Raw genomic sequence first — 26198 nt, 5'->3', positions numbered from 1 at the left:
CCCCAGATCTGTGAGCTTGCAGGTGAGGGAAGCCAGGAGAGCTGCTGGAGGTGCTGGGGGAGCGTGGGAGGTGAGGGGAGTGAGGAGGAGTAAACATTTGGGTGAAGGCGTATCTTTCTGTCCCAGGATTATCTGCTAAATGCTGCAGTGCCAAATCTGTGTTTGCTGGGTCTCAGCTGCTCAGCAACCAGCCTCTTGCAGCTGCGCTTTTACCAGCCTTGCTGCCTTGAGGAGAGGGGAGGGTGGTTTGTGAAAGGGTTTTTTTGCTCTGGTACGATGTGGCAGAGTTTATGTGCAGTATGGGGACTGTGAATGCTGACAGCAAAGTCTAGTGCAGGAGGGGATGGACTGAGACCCACCTCTCTCTGAAAGCCAAAACCATGTCAATATTTTTCCCCCTGGGTTTTCTGAAGCTTCCAGGGAAATGAGGGGATGTTTGTGGTTGCAGTGTAGCTGGGTCCTGTACTGTTTAAGGCCCATGTGAATAACTCAATTTTAAGTTTGATTTGAGCCAAAATTGTTCTTTTTTCTTTCTGAAATAACCAAACAAGCAAAGTGATTTCAGCTTGCTTTCTTTGCTCTAGCAAAAGAAACACAATGGCTTTTCTCAAGGCACCACTGCAGGAGACTTAAAAGAAGGTGGATGCTCAGTTCTTGCCTGTGAATGTGAGTGACAAGATTGAGGTTGCACCATTTGCCAAGGCAGGTGTGACCTGTCCTCTCATACTGGGGCAACTGAGGAGGATGAAGTAGGGACAAGAAAGGGTTCCTCATGTACTCCCAATGTTGCTGTGTTGCCTTATTTTTGTGTATATATATATATATATATATATATAAAAGTCACTATACTTTTAGCCCAGGAGTGTTAGCCTCAGTTCTGGTGATTAGGATATCCATTAAGTAACAGGGACAGCTGAGTTTTGGTAATGGCTCCCAGGATGATGGGAATGATCTCAAGCAACAGAGATGAAGGGAATCCCACCCGACAGACAACAAGGTCTGTAGTGTGGTTTGCAGGTCCCCTAGAGGAAAAAAGAGGAGAGTTGAGCTGGACTGTGAGTCAGTCTCTGGTCAGCATTGAGTCCCTTGCTAGTACACCAGGAGCAGAATTGCACACAGGCTGGCTTGCATCCCACCCATTCCTGAAAGATAAATCCAAAGTTGTATTTTTAATGCCAGAAATATTTCTAATTACTTCCAGTTCAGGTTCTATAAAGGTCTTGGGTAGAGCATGCTTGCAGAAACTTTAGATCTTGCTCTTGTTCCTTTTGCCAGCACTGCTCCTGCAACCATCTCCTTATCCAGGAGGCTGAGTCTGGGCTTCATAGCAATAATGCCAACTAAAGCTGTGAAGTCAGATCATCTTAGGAGGTAACATTACCCAGTTATTCGGGGTTATCTTGTTACTATGAAAAAGCTTAGAAATTTGCAAAAATACAGAGGGGATCAGTCATTAGAAAAGTTTATAGTCTTTCTTCAGTTTTGTAGTAGCTGAGTGGAAGTTTTCTCAGAAACATTTACAATGGTCAGAAAAAATGGAGAACACATGACCTTGCAGTCATGGGACAGCCCTCTCAGAGTCTTCTTGGTAGCTGGTACATAGAAATGAATGCAAACCGGGTGTGTGTGTGTGTTTAGACTTGTCTGTTCAGTTATGTCTAGTCAAATAATTGATGGAAAAAAACCCTGAAATTTTATTATTTCATATTGATGGCTGACTCAGTTAATTTACTTCTTGTTGATACTTAATGATTAAGAATGATTGCTAATATTATGTCATTATTACTAAGCAGTTTGGAGTCTGGACTCAGTTGGGCTTTTATTAATTATTGTTAAATTTTAAGAAATAAAAAACATTGCAATGTGGGAAGTGAAGAAAAGGCAAATGTATGAGGCAGCATTATCAGTATGTACTACATGGCCTGCAGTAAGATTTCTGTCTGTTTCTCCTCATTTATTGTGGGTTTATTTGCCTTTTCTTTTTCCCATGATGTCAGTATAAAGGGGAAAATGATTGCTGAAACTAAGGGATTTTAGTCTTTGATATAGAAAGATTACAGCCTGCAAACATGATAAAGAATTCCTAGTCTTATTTTGAAACTTTTCACTGTCTTTAGTAGTAGCAGAATCTGGCTCCAAATACATTTGGATTATATGTCCACAGGAAATGTTCAATATTATGTGCAGCAAAATTAAGAATCAGAATATACCTTCCTTTAAAAGAAAAATGGAATTTTCTTTGAAAACAAGAACCAGACTCTAGCTTCAGTTTTGTTTGTGGGATGAGTTGCCTACGAGCTGCCAAATATTCTGTCCCCCCAAACCCAAGTCTTTCCTCTAGCTCCTATTTCCAGATTTTCTCTTTCTTTTATATATATGTGTATATGTATACACACATATATTTGTATTTAGTGTTTTACAGAGCCTTGTGTGAAATGGGCACTAGATGAAGTCTAAAATCTAAAGTTAGGGAGTTTATCTTGACTGCCATACGGATTGTTTCCATATCTTCATTGTGTTTCTCCTTGTTGTTACAGTATTAGCTCCATACACACCTGACTCTTATTTCCCTTTATAGGAAGTTTCTGTCACTACACTGGAAATAGTGAGTCACAGAGGAATTGGCTTGAGAAGGTTATGGAGAGCAGCTCTGCAGCTCATCAGCCCGACCCATGGGACGATGGTTTTGGGACAGTGCCCTGGGTCTCACAGTCTGCAGGGATACAAACCAAAAAGCATCTGCTCCCTGCAGCAGGAGACATTTCACTCATGGCAGGCACCCTAAAGGTCTTAAGAACATGTAGTCTGGTGATACCTCAGTGTGAGAGTGGGTGCCTCTCTGCCTCTGGAGTCATTCCCAGCTCACCCAGGCCCGTGCTGCTGGATGGTTCTATCTGGAATGGCATAAAACCAGACCAGTGTAGGGGATTCACACATCTCAGCTCTCTCTCCCCAGGTTTGCTCCTCAGCTGTCTCTCTGTGCACACTTGTGCTGCTCATGGCCACAAGGTTCACATGTCACACACATCTCTAAACAAGATCATACTCTTCACACTTATGAACTCCCAAATGCCCAACATTCTCTGAAGTGTATAAGAATTCAAATATCAAAACTTAATCTTCAGTTTTCTGAGTAGTTTCTTGCCAGTGATACAATGTTTCTTAAAAAAAAAAAAGGTGTGGCATACTTCATTTTTACTGATTCTACAAAAAGCCTGAAGAAGGCAGGCAGAGTTTCTTCTGGTTATAAATACCTGAAAGAGTCACTGATCATTTAACATAATTTACCAAAAAACCACACCTCAAATTCTGCCTTTTCGCTGTGGCCATAAGACCTGTTCAGACACCTCTCTGCTGAACCAAGGCAGGCAGCATACATGTAGCCGTTAGGGTTTTTAATGATTCAGATCTGTCTGAGCCCTGAAATTGCTGTTTGGTCATTATTCAGACCTTACTCAGGGGTAATTCCCATTTTACGGTGGTGATCCTCTGGCAGCTGTTGCAACTCCTGGCTTTGATGTCTTTTCCTTTTGCTTTGTGCCAGCACCGTCCTATCAGCTGAAGTGGCTCCTGGTGTTGGTGCTTCTTCATTTTTCTTATGTTAAGGAATCAGTTTGAGCTAAAAGCTTAGAGTTGTGACTCCCCAGAAAGTCACCCTGCAGCTCTTGATGTAGATCATTTCCTACCAACTACAACAACTGGGAGTATACACACAGACACAGAAAGCATTCTTCCTTTTCTTCTCTGTTATTTTTAGGTATGCAAAAATGCTTTCCTACAACCTGGTGACTTGGTCACCATAGAAACACAGTGTCTGTGGTCCTGGAAGTGGATGATTTTCATTCTGGAAGTGGGTGGAAGAGGGTATTTCCACAGCCTTAAAGAAGTATCTTCCTCCTCTACTTGCTCCCCTGCTCCTCACTTTCTGCAGAACTTTTGCAAACTCTGAATGGAACAGCAGCTAATGCTATTCTTTTGCTCTTTCTTTGCATAACTTCAGTAGCCTCGGTGGTAAGCAGATGCCTACAAGCCATAGTACAGGCATTACTAATTTGAAGCCTGATGGCCAAAGTTAAGAATGAGGGTAGAAAGTGGAAATCTGTTCCAGCTTTGCCAGGAGACCCCAGGCAGATCAGACTGCCTGTACATCCTATTTCCATGTTTGAAAAGAGTGAAAATAAGACAAACCTATTCCACAAGTCTATTCTGAACCTTTATTTACTTCAAGTCTTCCAGCAACAAGCAACGCATAGGGGCAAAGATTTTTTTCTACTTGTTTGGTCTTTGCCGGATTTTGAGAAGCAAATTCCAAATTTGCCTGGTTCCTACTGTTCCAAGCCTTGCTCACAGTAGGAAAGTTTAGTCCATAAATCTATATATTCCTACTTGTACTAACAGGAGCTATTACTGTAATGAAGGCCACAGTAGTGTGATAGCACAGCTAGTGCAAATTCCCTCCAACGTGATAAACCATCATGTCAAAATTGTGCAGGGAGTAGCTCCGCTGCACTGCTGGGCCCTACTGCCATGGTCTTGTTGGGTCAAAAAAATTAAAAATAATCATATCCCTTCCATAGCTGTGCTGGTGAAACTTCAAAGGGTAGCACACAACTTAAGCAAGGACTATGGTATTCTTTCTGTTGTTGTGGCTCTGGGGATTTTGGGTGTGAAGAGGTGTGGTCCCTGATTGACAGGACATGGCTGGCAAAAGCCTCGAGCACAGGCACAGTTGTACCAGCCAAACCTGTGGATTTTGGTTGTGAGGCAAGGTGGGGCTGAAATACACTCCACTGGTGAAATCTCCATTTTAGCAATACCCTTTACATCCCTGTTAAAAATGCTTTTGCATTGCAGCTTTCTCAGACAGGCTCTTACAAGACAGAGATGGCTTTGCTCAGATGGTGGCAGAAGGGAGCTTTTTGGTACACAAAATATGTTTTCAGAATAATGGCTATTTTCTTTCTTTGTAACTTTCCCAATCTGTTGCTGGAAGGCTGCTGTTGCAAGTCACAGCTGGGCAGGTAACCATCTGTTAATGAGTAATCCTTATGTTTGATATTGGCATTGATCTGGTCCATATTTTGCAATATAATCCCATCTCCTGAGTGGGCTTGCTTTGAGCTCCTTGTTTTTGATACACCATGCTTTTAATTAGCTCCTGAAGAGAGAGAGAAGGGGAACATCTGGATAATAAATCATCTCTGGTTGCAAGCAGCATTGGATCAGCTCCTCTGGAAGTGTTATTGAATATTTGCTGATTACAGCAGGGATCATCTCTGAGGGTCAGACACTTTGTAAACTCTTAACTAACTCCCTGTGGTTTAGGGAGAGTCTCTCCCTACATGTCATTCCCTTCTATCCATGAAGACATTAATGATTAACAACGATAACAGCTCTGCTTACTTAAAAAACTAAAATACCCTAAAGTGAAGTAAATCACAGTCCCTTATGAAACCTCATTGCTAATTCACCCTTCCACTTCAGCCCAGCCCTGGAAGTTTCCTTGCACCAGGCAAAACCTTCATGAGAGGAAAGCAAAGATGAAAGTCTGTGCTCCTTTCACTGTTGTCTTGGCTCTGACTCTGAGCAGTGACTGTGCAAAGACGGTAAGTCTGATTCTTCTGTTTTGGAGTGGTGGATCAGCTACGTGCTGCCTGGCAAGACCATGTTGCCTTGGGGTTGGATGAGTGAAGCCACCAAACAGACCAAGAAGATGAGAGCTTCAAATGGAAAACAAAATTGATTTGCTAGATGAAGGTTGGCAGCAGTGCTGACTAAATGGGGGGCCTGGGGGATAGATGGTACTCTACATTTCTGTGTTTAAAGCAATTGCTTACATCCATGCCCTGCCAGGGACGAGGAATGGGAGGGGAGGAAAGACCACAAAAACTGAAATCCTTTGAAAATACATCTCAGAAATGTATTGACACAAGCCAGGTACCTGCAGTAGCATGGTAGGAGAGTGCTCCCCTGACAGACTTTACTGCTGTCTGGTAACTGAACAGGCCATCTTAGGTAGCTATCTTGTTCTTCTCAGACCTCTCCCTGTTTCCACATCATTTTTTTACATTTTTTTATCATGTGCTTTGTGCCTTTTCTGTGGTATATCTGCCAGGCATTTGAAGCACTGCTGAGCGTGGCCATGATGGTTTGACTTTACTAGTTGGCTTAAACCCCACCATGGCCTGGCATCCACCATGTACTAGCAGGACAGCTAATAGCCTGGACCTTATGATCAGCCCTATTTCACTAGCTAGGTTAAAACTAACTCAGATATACTTAAACAATGCTATAAGATATACTTAAACAATGCTATAATCCCAACTATCCCAGAGAATTACGGAAGTATCTCCTCAGATATTACACGTGGGAGCAGAGAGAAATATTCATGGCGCCAAGGAAAAGATCATCCCTGGCTGAAGCAGTTGCAGACTGCTCAGTGCTGGCAGAGTCAGTGTAGACTGCAAAAATTGGTTTTTTTCTGCAGAATGGTTCAAGCCCTTCCTATATATCCCAGCAACAGCTTTTTCTTAACCCTCACTTGTTATGTCCCCTGTCCACTTCTATGTTCATGATGTGCTGCTTCTTTTGCTGTTTTTTTAATATTTTTATTTTGCTATAGTTTAGTTGCCAGCACTGGCAACTGTTAGTGGCAGCAGCACTTTATGTGTATTACCATTTTTTATTATTTCCTGTGGCTTAAAATCATCTCAACCTAGTGCTCTTTGCTTGCTGATCGGCAAACCCAAACACAGCTGGAGGTTGCTTTTGTAACTAATGCCCTGGGGGATACAGCAAAACTGCAAGAAGAGTCAAATAATGAGATACTGTTTGTAACTGTGAACTGGCCCCAGAGTGCATGTATGCTTCCTGCCGAGAGAAATAGGAGATGTGTCGCTTGGCAATAGAAAGATATGAAGTAGCAGAGCTTTGGCCTTTGTTTTATTGTGCTGGTTTAACAGAGATCTTTTACAAACCAACGTAAAGCTCTCTTTCACCAGACTGTGCCCCACCAAAAATCACATGCAAATAATGAGTTATTTGCAGAAGCATTGGGAGAAACGCAGTTTCAGGGCACCCTGGAAAATACATTTGTCCCAATAGGATGGTTCCCAGCATGAATTTGTTTCTCCAATCCACATTCTCTTTTTCTCTTTGTAGCGCCACAAATCTGGGGGAGGAAAAGGCTCAAAACATGACTTCACTCGCCGACAAGGTAAAAGTCAAATCCAATAGGTCTTATGACAGTAAGAATGATCTGCTTGTGTGTGTCTGTGCTGTGCAAGTCGGTAGGAAGCCCGTCTTTGTTTCAACATGAATAAGGATTATGGAATGGTTATGCCGATATTAATTTCTGTTTAAAGGGGAATTTGGGATTAGCTCAGGAATCTCAGGTAATTTTCCTTCAGGTGCAGATTAATGGGAAGGTGCTGATGAGATTTTAGTTTGTCTGAGCTGGTGTGGCTTTATATTTACTCATAACGCGGTATGGCTGGAGATGTGTAACTCCCTTTAATCAGAGCTGTGTCTTCCCTATCACTTTAAAGCACATAAATTCTTTGTATGTATGGGTTCAATTTCTACCACAGCCCTTGATCTCTCTGTGGGAGAAGGGTTTGAGCCCCATGCAGCTTTCTGGGTTGCATTTGTTCTGATGGCAGCCAACAAACATCCTGGGTGTGTGCAGGCACTGAAGACTTCAATTTTATTTTATTTTATTTTATTTTATTTTATTTTATTTTATTTTATTTTATTTTATTTTATTTTATTTTATTTTATTTTATTTTATTTTATTTTATTTTATTTTATTTTATTTTATTTTATTTTATTCCTGTGCTTTTGCTGTTAAAGATTATGTGAATCAGGCCATTAGTGGTACCGTTATAGCTTATAACAGTCTTCAACAGCCTTTGGGATGCAATATGTCTTCTGAATGGGGATGTATTTTCACAACTCTCCTAACTACTTATAACGAGAGGTATTGGATAGAGAAGGTTGGTATTCGAACATTTGCTTAATTAGTTCAGACAATGCAAACTAGGATCAACAAGAGGATGGCAGAGGGGCTGGTAGTGACTATTTCACATTGACAGAGAAGAGGATAGTTAGGGCAGATGGAGTGACCGTAATTCCAACTGATTAGGAAGGATTTGGACCACAAGGAGGGGTTATTTTTTCCATAATTCTGATAACCGACCTTGTCAGCTCTTTGAGATGATGAGTCTTGGCTCGTGAGGGTTAACAGATATCCTAAGAGTTTGCAGGAGCCCCAGCCAGCACGGAAGGGGTAAGCTCAGGACAAGGAGCAGCCATACATTGTCTCTGAGACATGGAAATGTGCTGTGCTGCCAGTTTGGTTGTATGTATGCCCCATTTCTCTACTATGGCAGTGGCTTGCTTCCCATTCAAGCTTCAGGCTTTCAAAACTGATTGCTTTTAGCTAAATGGTTAAATAAGCTCTGACAGATTTTCATTGTCTTTTTTATCCTCAGCCTCTCTCATTCTCAAGTCTTGTCTTGAAGGATTTTTTTCTGATAGACTCTCCCACTAGACTTCCTTAGACTCCCACCACCCTTCCTTAGACTGCCATCACTGATGTGGTGAATGTAAAACTTGCCCTTTTTAGACACTGGTCCCATCAGTTTCTCCCCATTTGTAAGGAATATGCTTATCCCAAAGGGAGAGTGGTATGATCAAAAATATCTGTCTACCCCCAACCTTTAAAACTTTCTTCCTCCTGACTGTTTCTCTTTCAGTTTGTACTGTCTGGTTCCTTAATTATTTTAAAAAGATGTTATAATGTGATATGGATCTTGAAAGGATACAACTTCAGAAATTATTTTAATATGCAATTACAATACTACATAATTAGAAATGATAATTGCAATTAATGAATATAATTGGCATTTGCTGTACCAGAAATTGCAATCTATTTTGAACTGAAATGATCTGAGGTCTTTATTCTACTGCAGAGTCCATTAATCTTTGTTGATTCTGTCATTATATAGGATTTTAAGCCTCTTATGCATTAAAAGTTGCAGAGACATGGAGTCAAAAGTAGAGCTGAAAAACTTATAGATATCTACCTTCATAAATCCATATAATAGCATATAATATATATACCTGTGGGTTGGTGTTCAGCTGCATGATGAGTTTTTTATTTTTGTATTTCAGTGTTTACAGAGGATGGAAATTTATGCAAATTTCCTTTCCGGTTTGGTGGAAGGTTTTATCACTCATGTATTTCAAATACGTTTTCCAGAAAGAAATGGTAAGTTGACATTGCTCATAAATGAATACAGCATTCAAATGAAAATGTCATCCCTCTAGTGCTTTAATCTTGCTTTTGGAATAATTCATTTGAGCTTGGTGTTGTGCCCAAGGAGACCAGTGCAGTTCTGCTGATAGTCACGGCCCTCAGGTCAAGGCTCGTGCTCAGGGAGAAGGCAACCCAGGCACTGCATCTCCAGCACCACAGAAAGCTCAGGAACAGCAGAAATGTTGCCTCACTGCCCTTCATATTGGAACTGTGACTTACATGAGTGACAAGAGCTTGCACAGAAAAAGCAGAACCTGACAGAAACCCTCTGCTGAGGGAGAGGGATCCAGACACCTGCAAGAGAGGACACCTGGTTGAGGAGTTATTTGATTTGTGCAGGCACTACTTGTATTGCAGCAGAGAACATCTGATTTTTGAGGAAAGTTGGTTTCCCTGCCCTCCCTCCCCGCGGTATCTCTAATTTCTATCCAGATTGGCACCAGGCCCCTTTTGGATAGTGCAGTACTAAGAAGTGAGGTTACTCCTGTTTGTTGGGTAATGATTTATTCTCCTAGTGTGTTTGAGGCCAGGTCTCCTTCTTTTGGGCAAAGGTTACTCTTTTACATATGCAGAAGCTGTTAAAAGTATTCATGACTCATTTTGGGGTAGGGACACTCAGATGGGAACCCTGCTGAAGCAAGCATTGAATAAACAAGATTAACTTTGCAGACAAACCCATATAATAGGTGTATATTAACAGAAATCAAAGGCAACAAAGCAGGGGATATGTGGGCACCCATAATGTGAAAATATATGCCCAGATGAGCATATATGTGAAAGGCAAACACTTGCATGTTTTCAGGGCGGAGATAATATTTTAGAGTTTATTTTACTCGCCCATGCAGGGCAGAACTCTCATTTTTTATACCTGTCTGTCTAATTTTTTCATGATCTGTGGTGTCTTTCTGATGACACATCTGTTTCAAGTGTAAGTGCTGGTCTAATGTAAACAACACAACACACAACTGCTTACACAAATAGATATAGAGCTCCAGGCTAGGAGACCACTTTGGAATTCCCCCAATATCCACAGTTATAACACAGGTAAGAAAAACCTCCAGGAAACAAGAATTTGAGACTATCTTAACTAAAGAAAGGGAACTGGAATAATTTTCCTATCTGAACCCCGTCTTTGATGAACTGTAGCCGCAAAGAGTTTGACCTTTGGAGCCACTTAATTTCGTGCAGTGCTTAAGATGTATCCTGTTAATACATGACACTCTGTGTATTTGTTTTTAGCCAGTTAGGCCACAGAAATGGAAAAATCTGTGAATAGATGGGATCCAAGGTTAGAGCACACTTTAGAGCTGACCTTGGACAACTCGTTCTCATGCTTCCGATTTTTTAAAAGCCATTTACAAGCAGGGAGACGAGGAGGAGGACAGCTGGAGCTGTTTGATTTTGACAGGCCATTTCACCCTATGGGTGACCTTCTGGCCAGTGTTTACTCATAGCTTATAAGCTAAAAGCAACTTAACGTGTGACTTCAGGCACAGAGATGCCGGTAAAAGAGCCCTGAATAGCAGTTGGGAAACCTGTTCCGTGCATTTTTGTGTGACTTGGCACTAACCCAGGCTGGACTTATGTTGAATAACTGATCTCGGGGGACCTGGCAGACAGCAGGTGAAGGCAAGGTTTGTGTCCTTCCTGTTCCTGCCTGCCTACAAGCTGCTAGTAAGGATGGAGATGATGGGAGGCTGGGTCCAACATGCCTCTTTGGGGGCAAATGCAAGGAGACCAGACCAGAAGAGTGCTGGCTTATGCATTTAAGTTCATGTCCTTAGTACTCAAGTCATACTTCAAGGCAAGACTTCACAGTGCAGGCCAAAGCCTTCTCCAATTGGCTTTAATTTTATGTTTTCTCATAGTACCTATGACACAGATACTGTGTTTCAACATAAATCAGCTCCTGACTGCAGAAAGCCCTCCCTACTTTTTTTGGGAGCAACAAACAAGTTGTATCTTTATAAATATTTATTGAAAATACAGGAAAGAAGACAAAATAATTGCAGTATTTAAATAATAGACTTCCTTTAACAGCATCCTGTATTGCATTTCCCTTTAATTATAAGCTATTTTCACAGATAAGTTTCTATTTAGTGTCCTCTTACCAAGTCTTACATGATAACTTACTAAAGATATCATGTAAATTTTCCCTTTGTGCTGAGGAGAAAAAAAGCCAGCTGGAATTGCTTCTGAATTTCATTGGTACCTCCAGAAAGACAGAGCAGTGTGGGGGCTGACAAAATGGGTGTGCAGTGAACATCTGTGAGAGCAAATGGGGACAGTGGTCTGAACTGAACCGAGCTGTGGTTGCAGGGAAGCTGCCAGCACCTTGCCCCTGTGTCCCATGGTGGGATGGATTCCTCAAGATTCTGCTCAAGGGGAATGGCAGGAGCAGACCTAGCCTGAAATTTTGGCTGTAAATTGGAAGGTATTGATTCATACCCTGGAGAAGCTTTATCCTATGCTTGGGTGCTGGATATGTGGGTCCCCTGTGCAAAGGTCCGCTTAGATATGTATAGGAAGGGAATGATCTTACCATATTCCCTGGAATACAAGAAGATAACTTTTGAAACTTTGGCCACAGATTGAAAACAGTGCAGAGGAGAGCTTTATGGACAGCTGGATTACAAGCTGGAGAGTTTATGGCAGTCCTGTAAAGGAGAAGTACATGTGGTTTGAGCTGGGACATGTCAAGCACCAGGCTTGATATTTTTCTGGTGCTGACGGTGGTAGGTTTGGTGTTGTCAGGTGAAGTCTGGACATCTCTCATGTTGAGGACAACACCTAAAAAGGTTTCAGGCAAGTCTTGAAAAGAGTAGCAGCACCAAGTGTGATGACAGAGCTCTTTCCTTCCACCAGTCTGTCCTGAGCCTTTGCTTGCTCTCTAAGACATCTTATTGTTAGGGCTCCCAAGTGAGTAAGATAACCCACTTTCCATTTATCTTGTCAGCCAGTTAGGCCTCATCTGCGACATACCATTTTATTTGTCCATTCCTATGTTGTTTACCATGCATGGGTTTAAAATGTTATTTAAATCTATGCCCAGAAAGTGGACTTTTCTAGTGTAATTAGTTCAGTGTCTGTGTCTTTAAGTTTTCACTTTTTATTAACAATAAATGACAGTCTGATGTAAAGACATTTGCTATCTCATAAATTTTGAGCATGGGTGCATTTTCAAACAGCACAAAGAAATAATAAGCCTATTGGGTTGGTCTGGCTGCTGGAGGTCACATCCCCTGAGACCGAAATATCATCACATTTTTGGTAAGCCTCAAAGCAAAGAAGGCATTTTGAAAATAAAAGGAGGGAGACAAGTGAAGTAGTTTTGAGGATGTGCTGAGGTTGTCCCAGACGGAGAGAGATATGTGGTGGAACCTATAGAAGGATTATGTGACTGGGCAAGAAGCCCGACACTGAGGAGGCAGCTTGGCGTCACAAGGTAGGACCAACCTCTTCGTAGTCACTGCAAGATGATAGGGAAGGAGGGGACTGGCTGTGGAGAGCATTGAGTGGGAGGATCAGTGGGTTGTGAAAAGCTGATAGAATGAGCTTCTATCAGGGTCTCTGATAACAAAAAACATTTTAGATGGAAAAATTTGAGATCCCCCTTTGCTTAGAACTTGACTGTTGCTGGACAGACTCCAGAGAGCATTGAATTGCACAAAAATGTTTTTTCCCCCCATAATGACCAGAGTTTTCTTGCATTTCTTAGGTTTATGCAGAGCCTTTTTCATTTGCCTATTCCATGCTGCCCAGTGTAACATCAACGTGCTAAATCAGAAATTATGTCATTCAGAAAAGTCAGAAAAGTGTGGATTCTCCTCCCCCATCATGGCTGGCACAGATGAAGTGTTCAGTCAGAGATGGTTTTGCCAACAGTGACACAGGCAGTGCTGAGAACACTTTTAACTCATTCCTCATCTTAATCTTCATGCACACTAGACCATCCTTTAAAAAAGCACGATCTACTTCCCACCAAAGGATCATTGAGAAATTTCCATCAGTTCCCAACAGTCACACCAGCCTTAATGCTTATGAGAAAACAGCCTCTTTAAGTTTTTGCCAAGTTAATCTGCACTAGACTACCAAGCACCTTTTTGTTACTGCACCTTGTATAATTGAGGTCACCAAACTTAATATACATGGCCTGTTCAAATGCTCCACAGGAATTAAGTGTTTTAAATGCCACATAGCATCTAATTAAGAAGGAAAGTAGGGCAGTTAAAATGGTACACATGCACTACAATAAAATTTCGATCTAGCTTGTGACATCCTGGGGTGAAAAAATATTTGATCACCCAAGTGTTCAAGGTATGAGAAAACCACGCATAACAAAAATAGATCATAAGGCACATTAAATAAAGTAAACTCTAATTTTTCTAATGCCATGTAGCTGATATTATTTCTCTGCATTAGAACTGATTAGGGAGGATGTTTTGGTGGATGGCGCATTGGGGCAGGACTTGGACCCCCAAGATTCAGCCTCATTTCAGTCACATGTTCCCTGTGTGACTTTGGGGAAGCCTGTAAGTTTACTTCTGCAAATGAAGAACAGCAGCTCAATGCTTTTTGGAGTGCTCTGAGCCTTGGAGATAACAGACCAGTGAGGGCAAGGAAGGTGTACAGAAAACAGTTGTCAAAATTCGCCTTGGTAGGATTCCCACAGGCGACGTGGCGTGCAGGACTCAGTCCTCTGCTCTGAAAAAAAAAAGGGAGGTTTTATCTGTGTGTCTGGAAATCACCACCATGTCAGTTATTTCCTCATTTCATCTAGCAAGTTCCAAAATAAGAATGTTTTAAAGGAACTGAGTGTGAAATACATTTGTCACTGAAAGCCAGGAAAAGTCCCTCTGTGGACATTCTCCTGTCTCCACAGATTATTAAAGTAACCATCAGGCATCAAAAATAGTCTGGGTCCTCTTTTGCTTGTTTTGTGATGAGTAAAGGAGACATAATTTGTTTGCTTTGGTTTTATTTTTATTTCTGTCTTTCATTTTCTAATCTTAGAAATAGAAATAATGTTGGTATTTTTCTGGAGGATTTGTCGAAAATATCAGATCCTGCTTCTACATCTCATTTTTTATCTGTTTTTAATTTGAGAGGAATGAAGCAGAGCAACTTTAACAAATGAAAGCAAACTTCTCCCTCTGGTGTTAAGAGAGTTTGAATGAAAGTAATGTTAATTAGGAAAAAAAAAGTATGAATTTCCAGGTTGCCAAAGTGTGAAGGCCATGAAGTTTCAGTCATTTAAAGCTGCACTAAACTTCACCTTTAATTTTCTTTTCAGGTGTTCAACAACACCTAACTTTGACCGGGACAGGAGGTGGGGACACTGTGCTTTGTTGCACAAAGACCACTCAGGTAAGGTGAGCCATTGCTGGGTTGCTCCAGGTACCTGGCTCCTCCTTTGCAGTAAGGAGGGATGGTGCCTCCAGTGTGCCTTTTATATGGTGTACACAGAGCAAGCCTTCACGTCAGCTGTTTCCATAATCTCTCTGTGACTCTACAGAACCATAGTATTAAATTGTGTATATCACACAGTCTTTAATTCACTCTCTGTTGACTAATTTGAAGTCATGGAGAGAAATTATGGTAACGCCAACGTGGAAATCTGAACTCCAGCTGGAGCTGAGCACATCTCCTCCTCCTGCACAGCTTGGATGTGCCTATTAGCTTTTCCTTAATTTAATCAGCTACTTTTTCTGTCTGTTTGACCTGTTAATCGTTTAGAAGGCACATAAACATTTGGGAAAAAGCAGACCTCAAAACCAGACTTCCCTGGGCTTTGAGCTCTATCAGAGAGGGCAAGAGGCTAGACACATTCGTTGCAAGAGTCCCAAGGGACAGTGAGAGGATTACTTAGCTGAACAGTGCTATGGCTTCATGTGGTCATCACACTCCAATGCTACAATTACCTCATTGCAGAAATTTGTCTAAAATGGGAAGTCAAGGTCTGTGGCAAACTCTCCTTTCTATATATATAGATATAAGTCACTTTAATTGACACAGAGTGAAAGCACCACATCCCAAGAAGTTCAGTTGGGAACATGCCTCCCTGTCCTCAGCAGTACCTCAGTGACTGACCTTTTCTTGTCTCTTTCTTCCCAGCTCCATCCCAGCTGGATGTTGGAGAATCTCATTTTATAAGGAAAGCATACATCTAATTCTCAATTCATATAGACACAGACCAACACTGACAAATCAGGTGTTGCTCTGTTTAAACTTGATGCCCCTGAAGTTTTTTTTTGGATCTGTGTCTAAATGCTGATCATGTTCCTCTTTTTGCCATCTCACTACTTTTAAACTCAATCTGTTTTATTTAGTCTGCAGGATATGACCAGATGCCCTGAGATGTTCACTTTCCGCTTTCAAAGGAAGGGTATTTTCCACCATCCCCTTTCAGAGAGTTCTCCGCAGTGTCAGGAGTCTCACTGCCAAGCTGATTGCAATCTACCAGAGCACTTGAAAAGCCAATGTTAGCCGAATCATGCTGACAGTCTAAAATTAAGCAGTGCATAGCATCACCTTTTTAAACTTCCTGACTTTAAATTATTTTCCAGCCTGGCTTTATAACAGATTAACAGTAGATCAGAGGCAAATGACCCAACCCCCAAAAAAAAGCAGCACTGTATGTGCCTTTGCAATGTAAGTGTGTCAGACATGAACGTGGACTTTATAAGCAGTTCATGCCTTACAAGAGCCAGGTTATGGGGGCTGCACTTAGTTATTCGTGAGTGGCCTCCCAGAGCTTAAAATATTGGTAGCTGCAACTCGTGACTGCTTTAATCCTCCAGTGAAACAGTTACTGTCACAGTGACAGCTGGCTGACTCAAAGAGACTCCTCCAGGAGCTGAAACAGCTCTCCAAACCTAGTGTTGCATTTCTGGGGGTGCCTCGTGCAGCCTCTGTCCGTCTGTCTGCCCATCACCATTGTCTTGCAAGATATTTCGTTGCCTGCAAGCCTTTTTAGAATTCTTGGCTCATTTTTGCCTGTTACCTACAGGCAGGGTGGGTTGGGTAGGGTGGGTTGGAACGAGAAAGCCACCCTGTCTGCCTGCCTCTCGCCGAGGGGTATCTCTGTCAATGCACCTTAACATCAGTGAGGGCTTTCCCTGGCTACTGGTTTTTCTCCAGAAAAAAGCCCAAATAGGATTTATATGTGTGAGACAGGAAAGAAAAGAGAAAATGGATGGGATACCTGGAAGAGATCACTGCTAGCTGTTGCAAAATGAAAAAAAATCTTTATTTCTAGAAGTGTTTAGAATTTTTAAAAATTAAATAAAAGTGTCTTAGCTGCTGTTTTATTTGTTACCATGTCTATTTTTTTTTTAAAGCAGCAAGCACTGTATTTGAATTTAAAAAATGTTTAACAGATTATCAACCATAGCTTAAAGAGAAAAGTTTTATGGTGAGATTGAAAGGAAAAGTGACAAAATGGATGAAGGGAATTTCAAGCAAACAGGAAGAAAGGTCATCTGCTGAGGAAGACAGCTGGGAATAAATAAGCAATCAAACTGAACAATGCTGATCTTTAAAATAATATGATTTTGTTGGGAAAAAAATCCACTAAAATATTAAATATTTGGGGAAATCTCAAACATTTTAAAGATGCTCAAAAAACAAGATGAAATGAAATTTCAGGGAGAGAGTATCCTTTGGCCATGAGGGGTTGGTGAGAAGTGTGTCAACTAGGATGGCAATAAAGTTTCTTGAAAGCAAAGGTTGAAGCACAAACACTCTCCAGGCCAAGAATAACATGTATATGTGGGGATCCTACTTCAAAACTTTGGAGATGCTTACAAATCAATGCTAAGCAAGTGTTTGAGGCGTTGATACGAAAAATGCATCTGCCAAATTCAGGGAAAGTTTAACCAGACAGCCTTTAAGCTTCAGGATAAAGTGAAGCTCAGGTATGTAGTTTCTGCTGGAGGGAGTTGTTAGTACTGCACTGTGCAGAGTCAGAGCTTGCTTTATCAACAGCCATGGCCCTTGTTCAACTCCCCCTACTATCTGTGGGAGCATTATTGCTGCCTTCAGGGGTTATTTACCCAGATTTCCAGACATCCTCCTCTCCTGCCCAGGGGATACCTCTGGTGTGTGTAGTAGCTGCCCAACGTGAGCCCCTTCACATACATGGACCAGCTGGGCTGTGCATCCACAGCTTGCAGTTATGTACACATATGCACAAATGTGCAATGCCTCTATTTGTGGGACTTCCAGATCTTGGGCAGTCTGGTAGAACTACTGCTCTGAATATCTGGAAATCTTGGACAAATGGCCAAAACCCCAGGGAGGCCCAAACGTTGGGAAAAAAGTGCCAGACAGTGAGTATTTTTAAGGTATATCTGGACTGACATGGAAAGAAGAAGTAGAGCAATGTGGGCTGTGCAGGCAGGAGGAAGAGGCATTACCCCAGGAGGGGCTCTGGGGAAGATGGGTGGCAGAAACAGAAAGTTTTTGTTGGGAGATATGGGTAGAAAGGTGAGACAAGGCTACTGCTCATTCAGTAGAGACTTAGAGATGTGAAGCTGAAGTCAAGATAACTGCTGGCAAGCAGAGTGTTTTGCCCATGAGGGTGCTTTAGATAGTGTTGAGAAGGCAGGGACTTAGCACTCCCCAGTTAATTGATAGTTAATGGTGGTCAGGATTCCCTGCAGGGAACTGTGATGCTTATGAGCAGAAGTTGTTGCTGGACTCCAGGAAAGGTGGGAAGGGACACTGAACACCCCTGGATGGTCAGACTGGAGTGGTGTGTGGGATTTAGTGAGGTAGTCACTGGGAAAGAAATGGAAGACTGGAAGTGCTTTTTGTAGATTTAACAAGGGTACAAAAAACTACTTGAGCACTTGTAGCAGCAGAAGATGTCTTGGAGATCAAGTCATGGTTTGGATGTAATGGGAATAGGAAATACAGAATTTTCCTTTGAGGAAACATTACACCACTAGAAGTTTCCTAACTATCAACAGCAGGAAGATTAGGAATGTCACTGACTTTACTTGCTTTCCCTTGATGTTATCCTGGAGTGAAACTCCCAGTGAATACACCCAGACTTGCTATCTGATAGGAATTACATCACTCTCTTCTGAAGTAAATATTTTGATCTGTGCCAGGGAACCTCACATTCACAATGTTTTAGCAAACTTCAGGATGTACCATTTATGCTTCACCTTAGCCCTGCATGTGTGTGCCTGTGCCTCTATATGTTGCATCCCGTGCTTAGGACCGCGCTCTCTAGCTGAAGAAGCACATGGATTGAGTAACTCTCACAGAGTTTGATGTCACAGAGTTTGGTGTCACAGAGTTTGATGAGCATTAGAAAAGAGGATTAGAATGCAAACAAGCTGTTGGGCCAGCTCTGGAGCAGGTGTAAACATGCTGTTGGTTAACTTCAGGGGAGATACATCCCTCAACACTGCCTGAAATCAGGAACATTGCCTGGACAGCAAGACTTACTACATTTGCATGGCACATTGCCATGTAAAGCTTCTATCGCAGGAGTTAGAGGGTTATCCTGGCTCATATGCTCCTCTCCCACCACATTTTCCCATGATTTAGAAAATTCCTTAGTAAACAGAGATATACTAGACTGGTCCAATTTAATTTTTCTTGGCCTGATTTACTTGGATGTGCTTTGTGTTTTGCTTTATAATTTCCCTCTTTGTTCTAGCTGCCCATCAGTTTTAGATGTAATCCAAAAATAGCAATAGCAAATTCTTCTGTCAAGGGTTGTCCTTCTTGTAATTTGAAAGAGAGATGCCTAATCCCGGTGATTGACATTGCAATGAGAAGGTTGCAGGACAGAATGCTGGGCAGAGGCAGAGCTGCAGCCTTCCTCCCTCCCCAGTGTAAAGGCACAGCTCCATCTTGTGGACACCTGTCCCATCGTCTTCCTCACTGCAGTGCCAGCTCTGGCAACTTCAGGCATGCCTGGACCTACCATCTTTGGATAATTACTCCAGGGGTGAAGATTCAGCTCAGTGATTTACCATATGGTTTTTAAAAGTCGGATAAATATAGCTGCTATACAACTGAAAACAAACCCAATGTAAATTGGTTGGATAAACTTTGTTTTAGCTTAATAGGTGGTATTAAAGCCTCCGTGCATTGAACCAAAATGGTTCATGTAATCAAGTGGATGCCTAACACAGCAAAGCCTGACTTATCTGGCACCTATTAACAACAACCTCTTATGTGGGCTCTCTAGATCACTGTGCAAGCAACCCTTGCCAAAATGGAGGTACCTGTTCTCTCACCCATAGCCATAGGATGTACCACTGTACCTGTCCCGAGGAATTCACAGGCGAGGATTGTCAGCTGAGTAAGTATCTTCTTCCATGGGTGTTGCAACACAAAATATAAGTAAAGCTCATTAATGTTTGCTTGATGAAAAGGTAGTGCTTGATGGGAGAGACCACTACAGCATGAGTGTTTGTGTAGGTGGATTTCCAAATGGTTGTGACAGACAATCCATTCCTGACAGGACATCTGAAAATAGCTTGACTGTACAATTATAAATGCAAGTATGCTCTGAGCATGGGAAGCACAAAAAGCCTCTTCCCCTTCGTTTGCTGTTTTAATGTTTAAATAACCCTTACATGTTTGGAAATTACTTATATCTAGTAGGTAGGGCATAAAAACATGACAAAGCAACACAATTTCAGGTGATGCCTTATTCCTTATGTATATGCACATATGGGTCTGTTACAACTTTTCCTGTGATGTTGGCTTTGTACCTGGGTAGCTGCTCCACCTTCAGGGCAGTCATTTTCAAAGGAGTAGAGTCAGGCCAAAAAGCTTTGCTTGGGTTATTTTTCCAGTTTTATGGTGATGTCACTCCCAATTTGCTGCACATCAAGCAAGGAGTCTGGATTTTTTTCTGAGGGTTTTCAGTTGTGCTTGCTGAAGTTTAATGAAGGCTTTTCATAGAAACATGGAATTGTTTAGTTTGAAAAAGACCCTTAAGATCAGTGAGTTCAACCATTAGCCCTACACTGCCAAGTCCCCCAGTAGCTCTAGACTTCTCTCCTGACAATAAACAAAGAAGGCTTTTTCAGTGAATGATACATTAAAGTGGCACAGACACAAGTGTATACCACCGATTTGACTTTTTCTGTTTGCTGAACGAACTTTTGGAAGGGCTTAAGTAGTGGTGATGCTGTCATGCTTTAGGAGAAAGCCACCTCTGTCTCCAGGTCCTTGGAGCTTCTGCTCTAGTGGCTTGGTGCCTCCACACTCTGGAGGCTGGCTTGCTTGAGAAGCACTGCCAACAAACACAGATCTGCTCAACAGGAAAGAAGGGATGAACAGAGAATGATGGAGATTGTGGTGCTGTTTCTTGTAAGGAATAACATCTGAAAGCTTGTGTTGTTTGTAAAACTTCATTTCAGAGAAATGTTTTGACGACAATCTCTATGAGTTCTTTGATGTGGGCATGAGCTGGTCAAGAGTTCAACACGGAACTGTGGAGCAGTGCATGTGCGTGAACGGCCAGATCGAGTGCGAGCGTGTTGATTACAAAGGTAAGGCACTATTTTGTGTTACAGATGTAGGCCTGCATGGACAGTGAGGATATTAGAGCCTGCGTGGTGTTACACACCATAGTGCTGCTCTTGCAGCTCACATACCATCCCCAAAAGAGAACATTTTAGCTTTCCTTTCCATGCATGAGCAGTAATACTGACCCAGGAAATCACTTCAATATAGTAATTATATGCATTATGATGAATTTTAGGGACACACCTCAGGGTTTTCTTTGAGAGGGATGTAATCCTGGTCTGCTGCATGTAAGAATATGCCACAGATTATATAGTAGAAATGGTAAAATTTCTCCTCCAAAACTGTAACATGCTTGAGTGGCACACCCTGCTCTATATTCCTCTGCACACCTACAATCCCTTCATATTGCTGTTTCACCTCTGTGTTTCTTCTCAAGTCTATCCCACTCTCAAGTTGCTACCATGTAAACTTCACCCACCTCCAGGATCCCATATGACCTGCATTGACCCCAGAGTCCCCATGATTTTTGGCCAAACTTTTTTTTTACCCATTCCTGGCTGGGGTAGTGCTTAGGTTATGAAGCCTCTTCCTTGTTTTAGGGCTGCCAGGTGCTCAACACAGCTGGCCAGGCACAGGGCATGCACTTGGGGTTCTCACTTACCCGATGAAGCCAGCACATCACCTTCCATTTGGAAGGAGAGATGTTGCAAGGCAAACCATATGCCTCACCTCTATAGGTGCTCTGGTATGGCTATTCTGTTACTCAATCTGGCTGACTTTTACCCTGCCCGGACTCCCAAGTAACTTACAGTACAGACAAGCTTCATAAAAGCCCTTTGAAATAGGTGCGTGCTTTTATTCCCACCTTACATAACTGGAAACTAAAGTATGGAGACATACTTTCTAGGACATCAGGAGTCCATGGTAGAGTTGTGAAATTTGATAGGACTTAATACTTCCCAATCAGAGATCTAAAATATTTAACTGAGCTACCTACTAGACGTGTTATTAGAAGTTTTAATACAGCTTAGTGGCAAGCCTGGAACTGGCAGAACCCTCTCAGAGAAAGAAGTGTTAATACCATCACCACTAGTAATAATAATCACCACCCCCATTTTATCTATTGTTCATTAATAATATTTTTCAATAGCTGACATTATCCAATAGCAGTAAAAACAATGAGACAGACCTTGGTGGGCAGAAACCAGCCGAATTTCCTTTGATTTATATCAAGTGTAGGTCTGAGATGAGCAAAAAAGAAAATTCTTCCCAAAAATGTGTATGCACAGAGAAGATGTACTAAAGTAAAATAAAATGGACTGACTCTCTTGAATAATTTGTACCTTTGGTTTGATCTTTGGTTTCTGCTTGTAGGCTGTGTTCATGATCCTTGCATGAATGGTGGAGAGTGTAAAATGGTTACCTTCAGTGGGAAAATAGTATGCGATTGCAAAGAAAATTATGGAGGAAAGTATTGCAATATTGGTAAGTATAACAACCTACTGGCAAATGGAATATGGAGTTTTCATCTGGGTGTGAAGCTGGTGGGTTTTGCCCCTTGTTGTATTCTGCATTTGAGGACATTTCTTGTAACAACTGAAGAGTCACACAGAACAAGGGTCTAATGTATTTCTACAGTGTAAAACACAACACACACTGAGACTGTTTCTAAAAATATTTGTTCATGCCCTTAACTTTATAGAAAATCAATCACAGAAATTTTAATCCAATTACTCATGCCCATATGGTAAGTTCATGCTTCCATTTTGCAGGATCAGTCGCAGAGCTGTAGTCTAGAGCAACTGCCTCCCCACAGATCCATGCATCCCCTCATAAAACTGGAATTTATGCTCTGACAAAATCTAGCAGCTGACTGTGTTTGGTAGCACTAGATTACTGTGGGAAGTAGACAAAGAGAAAATGCACACCTTTTGAGTTACCTTGAATTTTAATAGCACATTTAGCCCAGTACAGCTTACATAAAAACACTTGCTTCCTCTGGTGGGTTAGGGCAGAGAAATATGCTTTTTGGTGTCTATGTGTTAGTCCTGTTTTGCTTATTAGAAGCTCCACAGTTTTTGATAGAACATTCCTCCAGAAGACTTAACATTTATCCATGCAGGTGTTAAATCTGCTTGTAAAGCTTGTTTGCACACTAAATCCTCGAGTTATATCAGTGGCTGAGTGCATAAATCCCATGGCTCATCAAAATTGAAGATATGACTCCCAGTAGCTATGGTGGGCACCTATTTGGTCCAAATGGGTAGTGAGGTAAAAAAACCATGGTAATGAACACTGCAATTTGTATCTGGTGTTCTTTTTTTTATTCTGATAGTTAACAAACTATGCAGCTAACTATTCAAGCTGCAAATAAAAATCCATTTGGGAGACCAGCAGTACAGCTGGAATAACAAATAACAGGAGTGAATTGTCAAATTGGATGGTGTATAAACTGGTCCTGAACCTTCACTCACAAGGTACCTGATGAAATATGCAAAATGGGTTTGTGATGCTTTTAAGTTCTTCATAAGGAGCACTATTTTAGCTGGGGCCTGGATTATAAACATCAGGATGACAGTGTTATAGCTGTAATACTGGTTTCTGTCTGACTAGCTTAGAATAAGAAATAAGCAGGTGCTCTTTGATCACTTGAAAATAATAAAGCAAACATTTGATTTGCTAAACAAATAGTTTTGGATGCTTACAATCCATCTGTGTTCAGCTGCCTAACACTCCCACATAAAATGGGAACTGAAGGAGTGTGTTTATGTGTCAGGGCCTTGGAAACAAGTTTAAAAAAATGAAAAAAACCCTCTTTGCCAGGATTTAGTCATTCTAAATTCACGCAAATGAATTAGTGCTCAGGTCTCTAGACCTGATGGTATCATCACACTAGGGCAATGGCATTCTGGTGAAAGCACTAGGAGTACTAACCTCAGAGCACACAGAACTGATTTTTAAATATGTGTTGCATTACGTTTTTGTTTAACCCTTCAATTTGATGCTGTAAGCACAGCTGGCTTTTTCTCTTTGTCTCCTTCTTACCGTCTTCTATAGTTTTCCTTGTTTAACAGGACGCAATTGTGAAGTTACCCTTTAGTCTGAATAGCTTGTATTTATAATGCTTGATTCAGATAATATTACAGTGTCTCCTAAAAGTACTTTAATCTGAATTATTCAGTTATAGAGGCCACCTTAAGCCCAAGGTGTGATGCTAAAATATCTGATTTTATTTTATTTTTATAAAAAAAAAAGAAATCAATCAATTTAATAAACAGTAAGTCTCCCAACCTGTTATTGAACTGTGATGTGTTTGGGGTCTCTCTGATGTCCTCTGTCCTCAACTTATACAAAGAATAACCACTCTTGATATGGAAATCAACTGGAAAAACAGCTAATTTATCTTAACATTATACTCACAAATATTAATGAACAATGTACCATCCGGAGGCAGATCACAAGTCTGTAACTTGACTGTAGCTCAAGCACTGTCAAAGTAGACAGAAGAGTAAAGAAAGTAGCAGGAAATTAGTGAGAAATACTCCTCCCAGTTGAGGATTTTCTTAGCACATGCTTGGACCATCATACCTGATAGACTTTTACCTTTTTTCCATGAATTTGTCTAAACTCTTTGGAATTCCTTTATGCTTTTCCCTTTCACAGCATGCCATGTCAAGAAGTTTCAGAATTTAAATAGATGTGATGAGAAGAAGTATTTTCTATTGTTAACTAAAAACTTACTGCCTGGTAATTTCATTCTTCCCCTTTGAACAGTGAGTAATGGAATAATCATAACTTTTGTGATTTTAAAGATGCCTATTTATCTGTCCATTACTTTTTTTGGACTACAGGGTCCCTGTCAGCGCTAAAAAATTATCTTTTCACTAATCTTAAAATTTTCTTGCAAACAATCATTATATGTGTGTGTGTGTGTATATATATGTATGTATATATATGTGTATATATATTGCCAAGGCATTATTGTAAATGACCATGCAGCTACTGGAAAAGGATGATCTGAGTTAAAAATACAGGAGGTGATGAAAGTAACATAGGAGATATCCATAACAAAGGAGATAGATATACAAAAGACAGTTTCTAATATAGATTTCTATTCTTTGTGGTAATACATCATTTTCTTGCCCTTAAAGAAGAAACTTTCAGTGCTAAAGAAAGAACTGCCATTTAAAAAAATTTTCTGAGATTTATGTGCATCAGCAAAGTTTAATTTCAAAGGAAATTAGATACATTGTGAACAAATCTCTCCCCAAACAGATGCTGTTTAAAACTTTTCAGGCATCCATGATTAATTAAGTTTAATTCATAATAATTGCTCTTAAATATGTACCTATTTTCAGAAATAAGGAGTAGCTTCATTCTCTCTGGAAACAGAGCTCTTATTGAGAGAGCTCTGAATCCAGTCTCTAGGTGAAGAGGCAGAATTAACTATCCAACCATGAGTAGCAATGGTTGTCTCCTTGTACAGAGAAAGTAATAAAAAGGGCCCAGACCCAGCCACTTTGGCAGTGTTAAATGTGAGCAAGAAGTGAAACCTGAGGACGATGTGAGTGGAATATTTTGTGTTTGGCCCAAGTTGTTATAGGGAGTGGAGAGGGAATTTTTATGGGAGATATTTAACTTCAGAATATTTAACTTCATTGGAGGTGATAACTGATGACAAACAATTATAAACATGTAATTTTAAAATTACTTTGACATTTTATGTTTCTTTGAACAGATGGGAGCCATAGTGGAGATGTTGGGTGAACACAGAGGGACACACAGCTAAAGAAACAGGAGGAGTTATTTGACCAGAGGACAGATAACTCATTATAATAAGATTTATGGAGAAGTTAAAGGGAGTTGAAGGGTAAAGGAGGGAGATGTAGAACTTTTTTTCAAGGGATTGGTTCTTTTTGTTTTCTGTGGTTGAAACCCTACCATTAGATTCACACTATTTGCCTCAGTTGATATGTGAGTGGAAATTAATATACGTATTTTGCCCAATTTCCATGTAAAATCACTTTCTTCTCCTTACAATTTCTTTGTTACTGCTTTTTTTGGGTGTGGGTTTTCAGTAAATTTGGGGTACTTATTTGTATTTTAAATTTATTCTTGTTTTATTGGAGGATATGTTAGTGGGATATCTTTATTCTGTTTACTTGTCAAGTCTTTTCCTGAAACTTTTAGTGTCTTTGAGTGGCTTTGTTGTTCTACTGTTTAACAGAGGAATAGATGATACAGATATGTGGGGTTTAATACTACATATTTCAATGGTGTGTCAGCTTTCAACTGGATTTTTATGGTGTAGGATTACCTTAATCATTGGGTGGTACATTGTTCTTGATGGCTATCTGGGGTTTATTTATGGCTCAAT

At 40.9% G+C, this 26198-nt stretch overlaps 1 protein-coding gene across 1 annotated transcript in view; it reads left to right on the top strand.

Moving 5' to 3' along the window:
* The first annotated feature begins 5412 nt into the window (after nt 1-5412).
* HGFAC (HGF activator) overlaps nt 5413-26198 on the top strand; it is a 43957-nt gene continuing 23171 nt past the window's right edge. The window contains exons 1-7 of the mRNA XM_064653347.1: nt 5413-5606; nt 7162-7216; nt 9175-9271; nt 14613-14686; nt 19530-19643; nt 20713-20844; nt 22196-22306. Coding sequence (XP_064509417.1) covers nt 5541-5606; nt 7162-7216; nt 9175-9271; nt 14613-14686; nt 19530-19643; nt 20713-20844; nt 22196-22306 — 649 coding nt within the window. The 5' untranslated portion in view covers nt 5413-5540. The remainder of the gene's footprint in view (nt 5607-7161; nt 7217-9174; nt 9272-14612; nt 14687-19529; nt 19644-20712; nt 20845-22195; nt 22307-26198) is intronic.

This window comes from Pseudopipra pipra, chromosome 4 (genome assembly GCF_036250125.1).
Source record: "Pseudopipra pipra isolate bDixPip1 chromosome 4, bDixPip1.hap1, whole genome shotgun sequence".
Taxonomy (NCBI): Eukaryota; Metazoa; Chordata; class Aves; order Passeriformes; family Pipridae; genus Pseudopipra; species Pseudopipra pipra.
The sequence above is the reverse complement of the archived record's forward strand: the minus strand, read 5'-3'. Positions and strand labels throughout refer to the sequence as shown.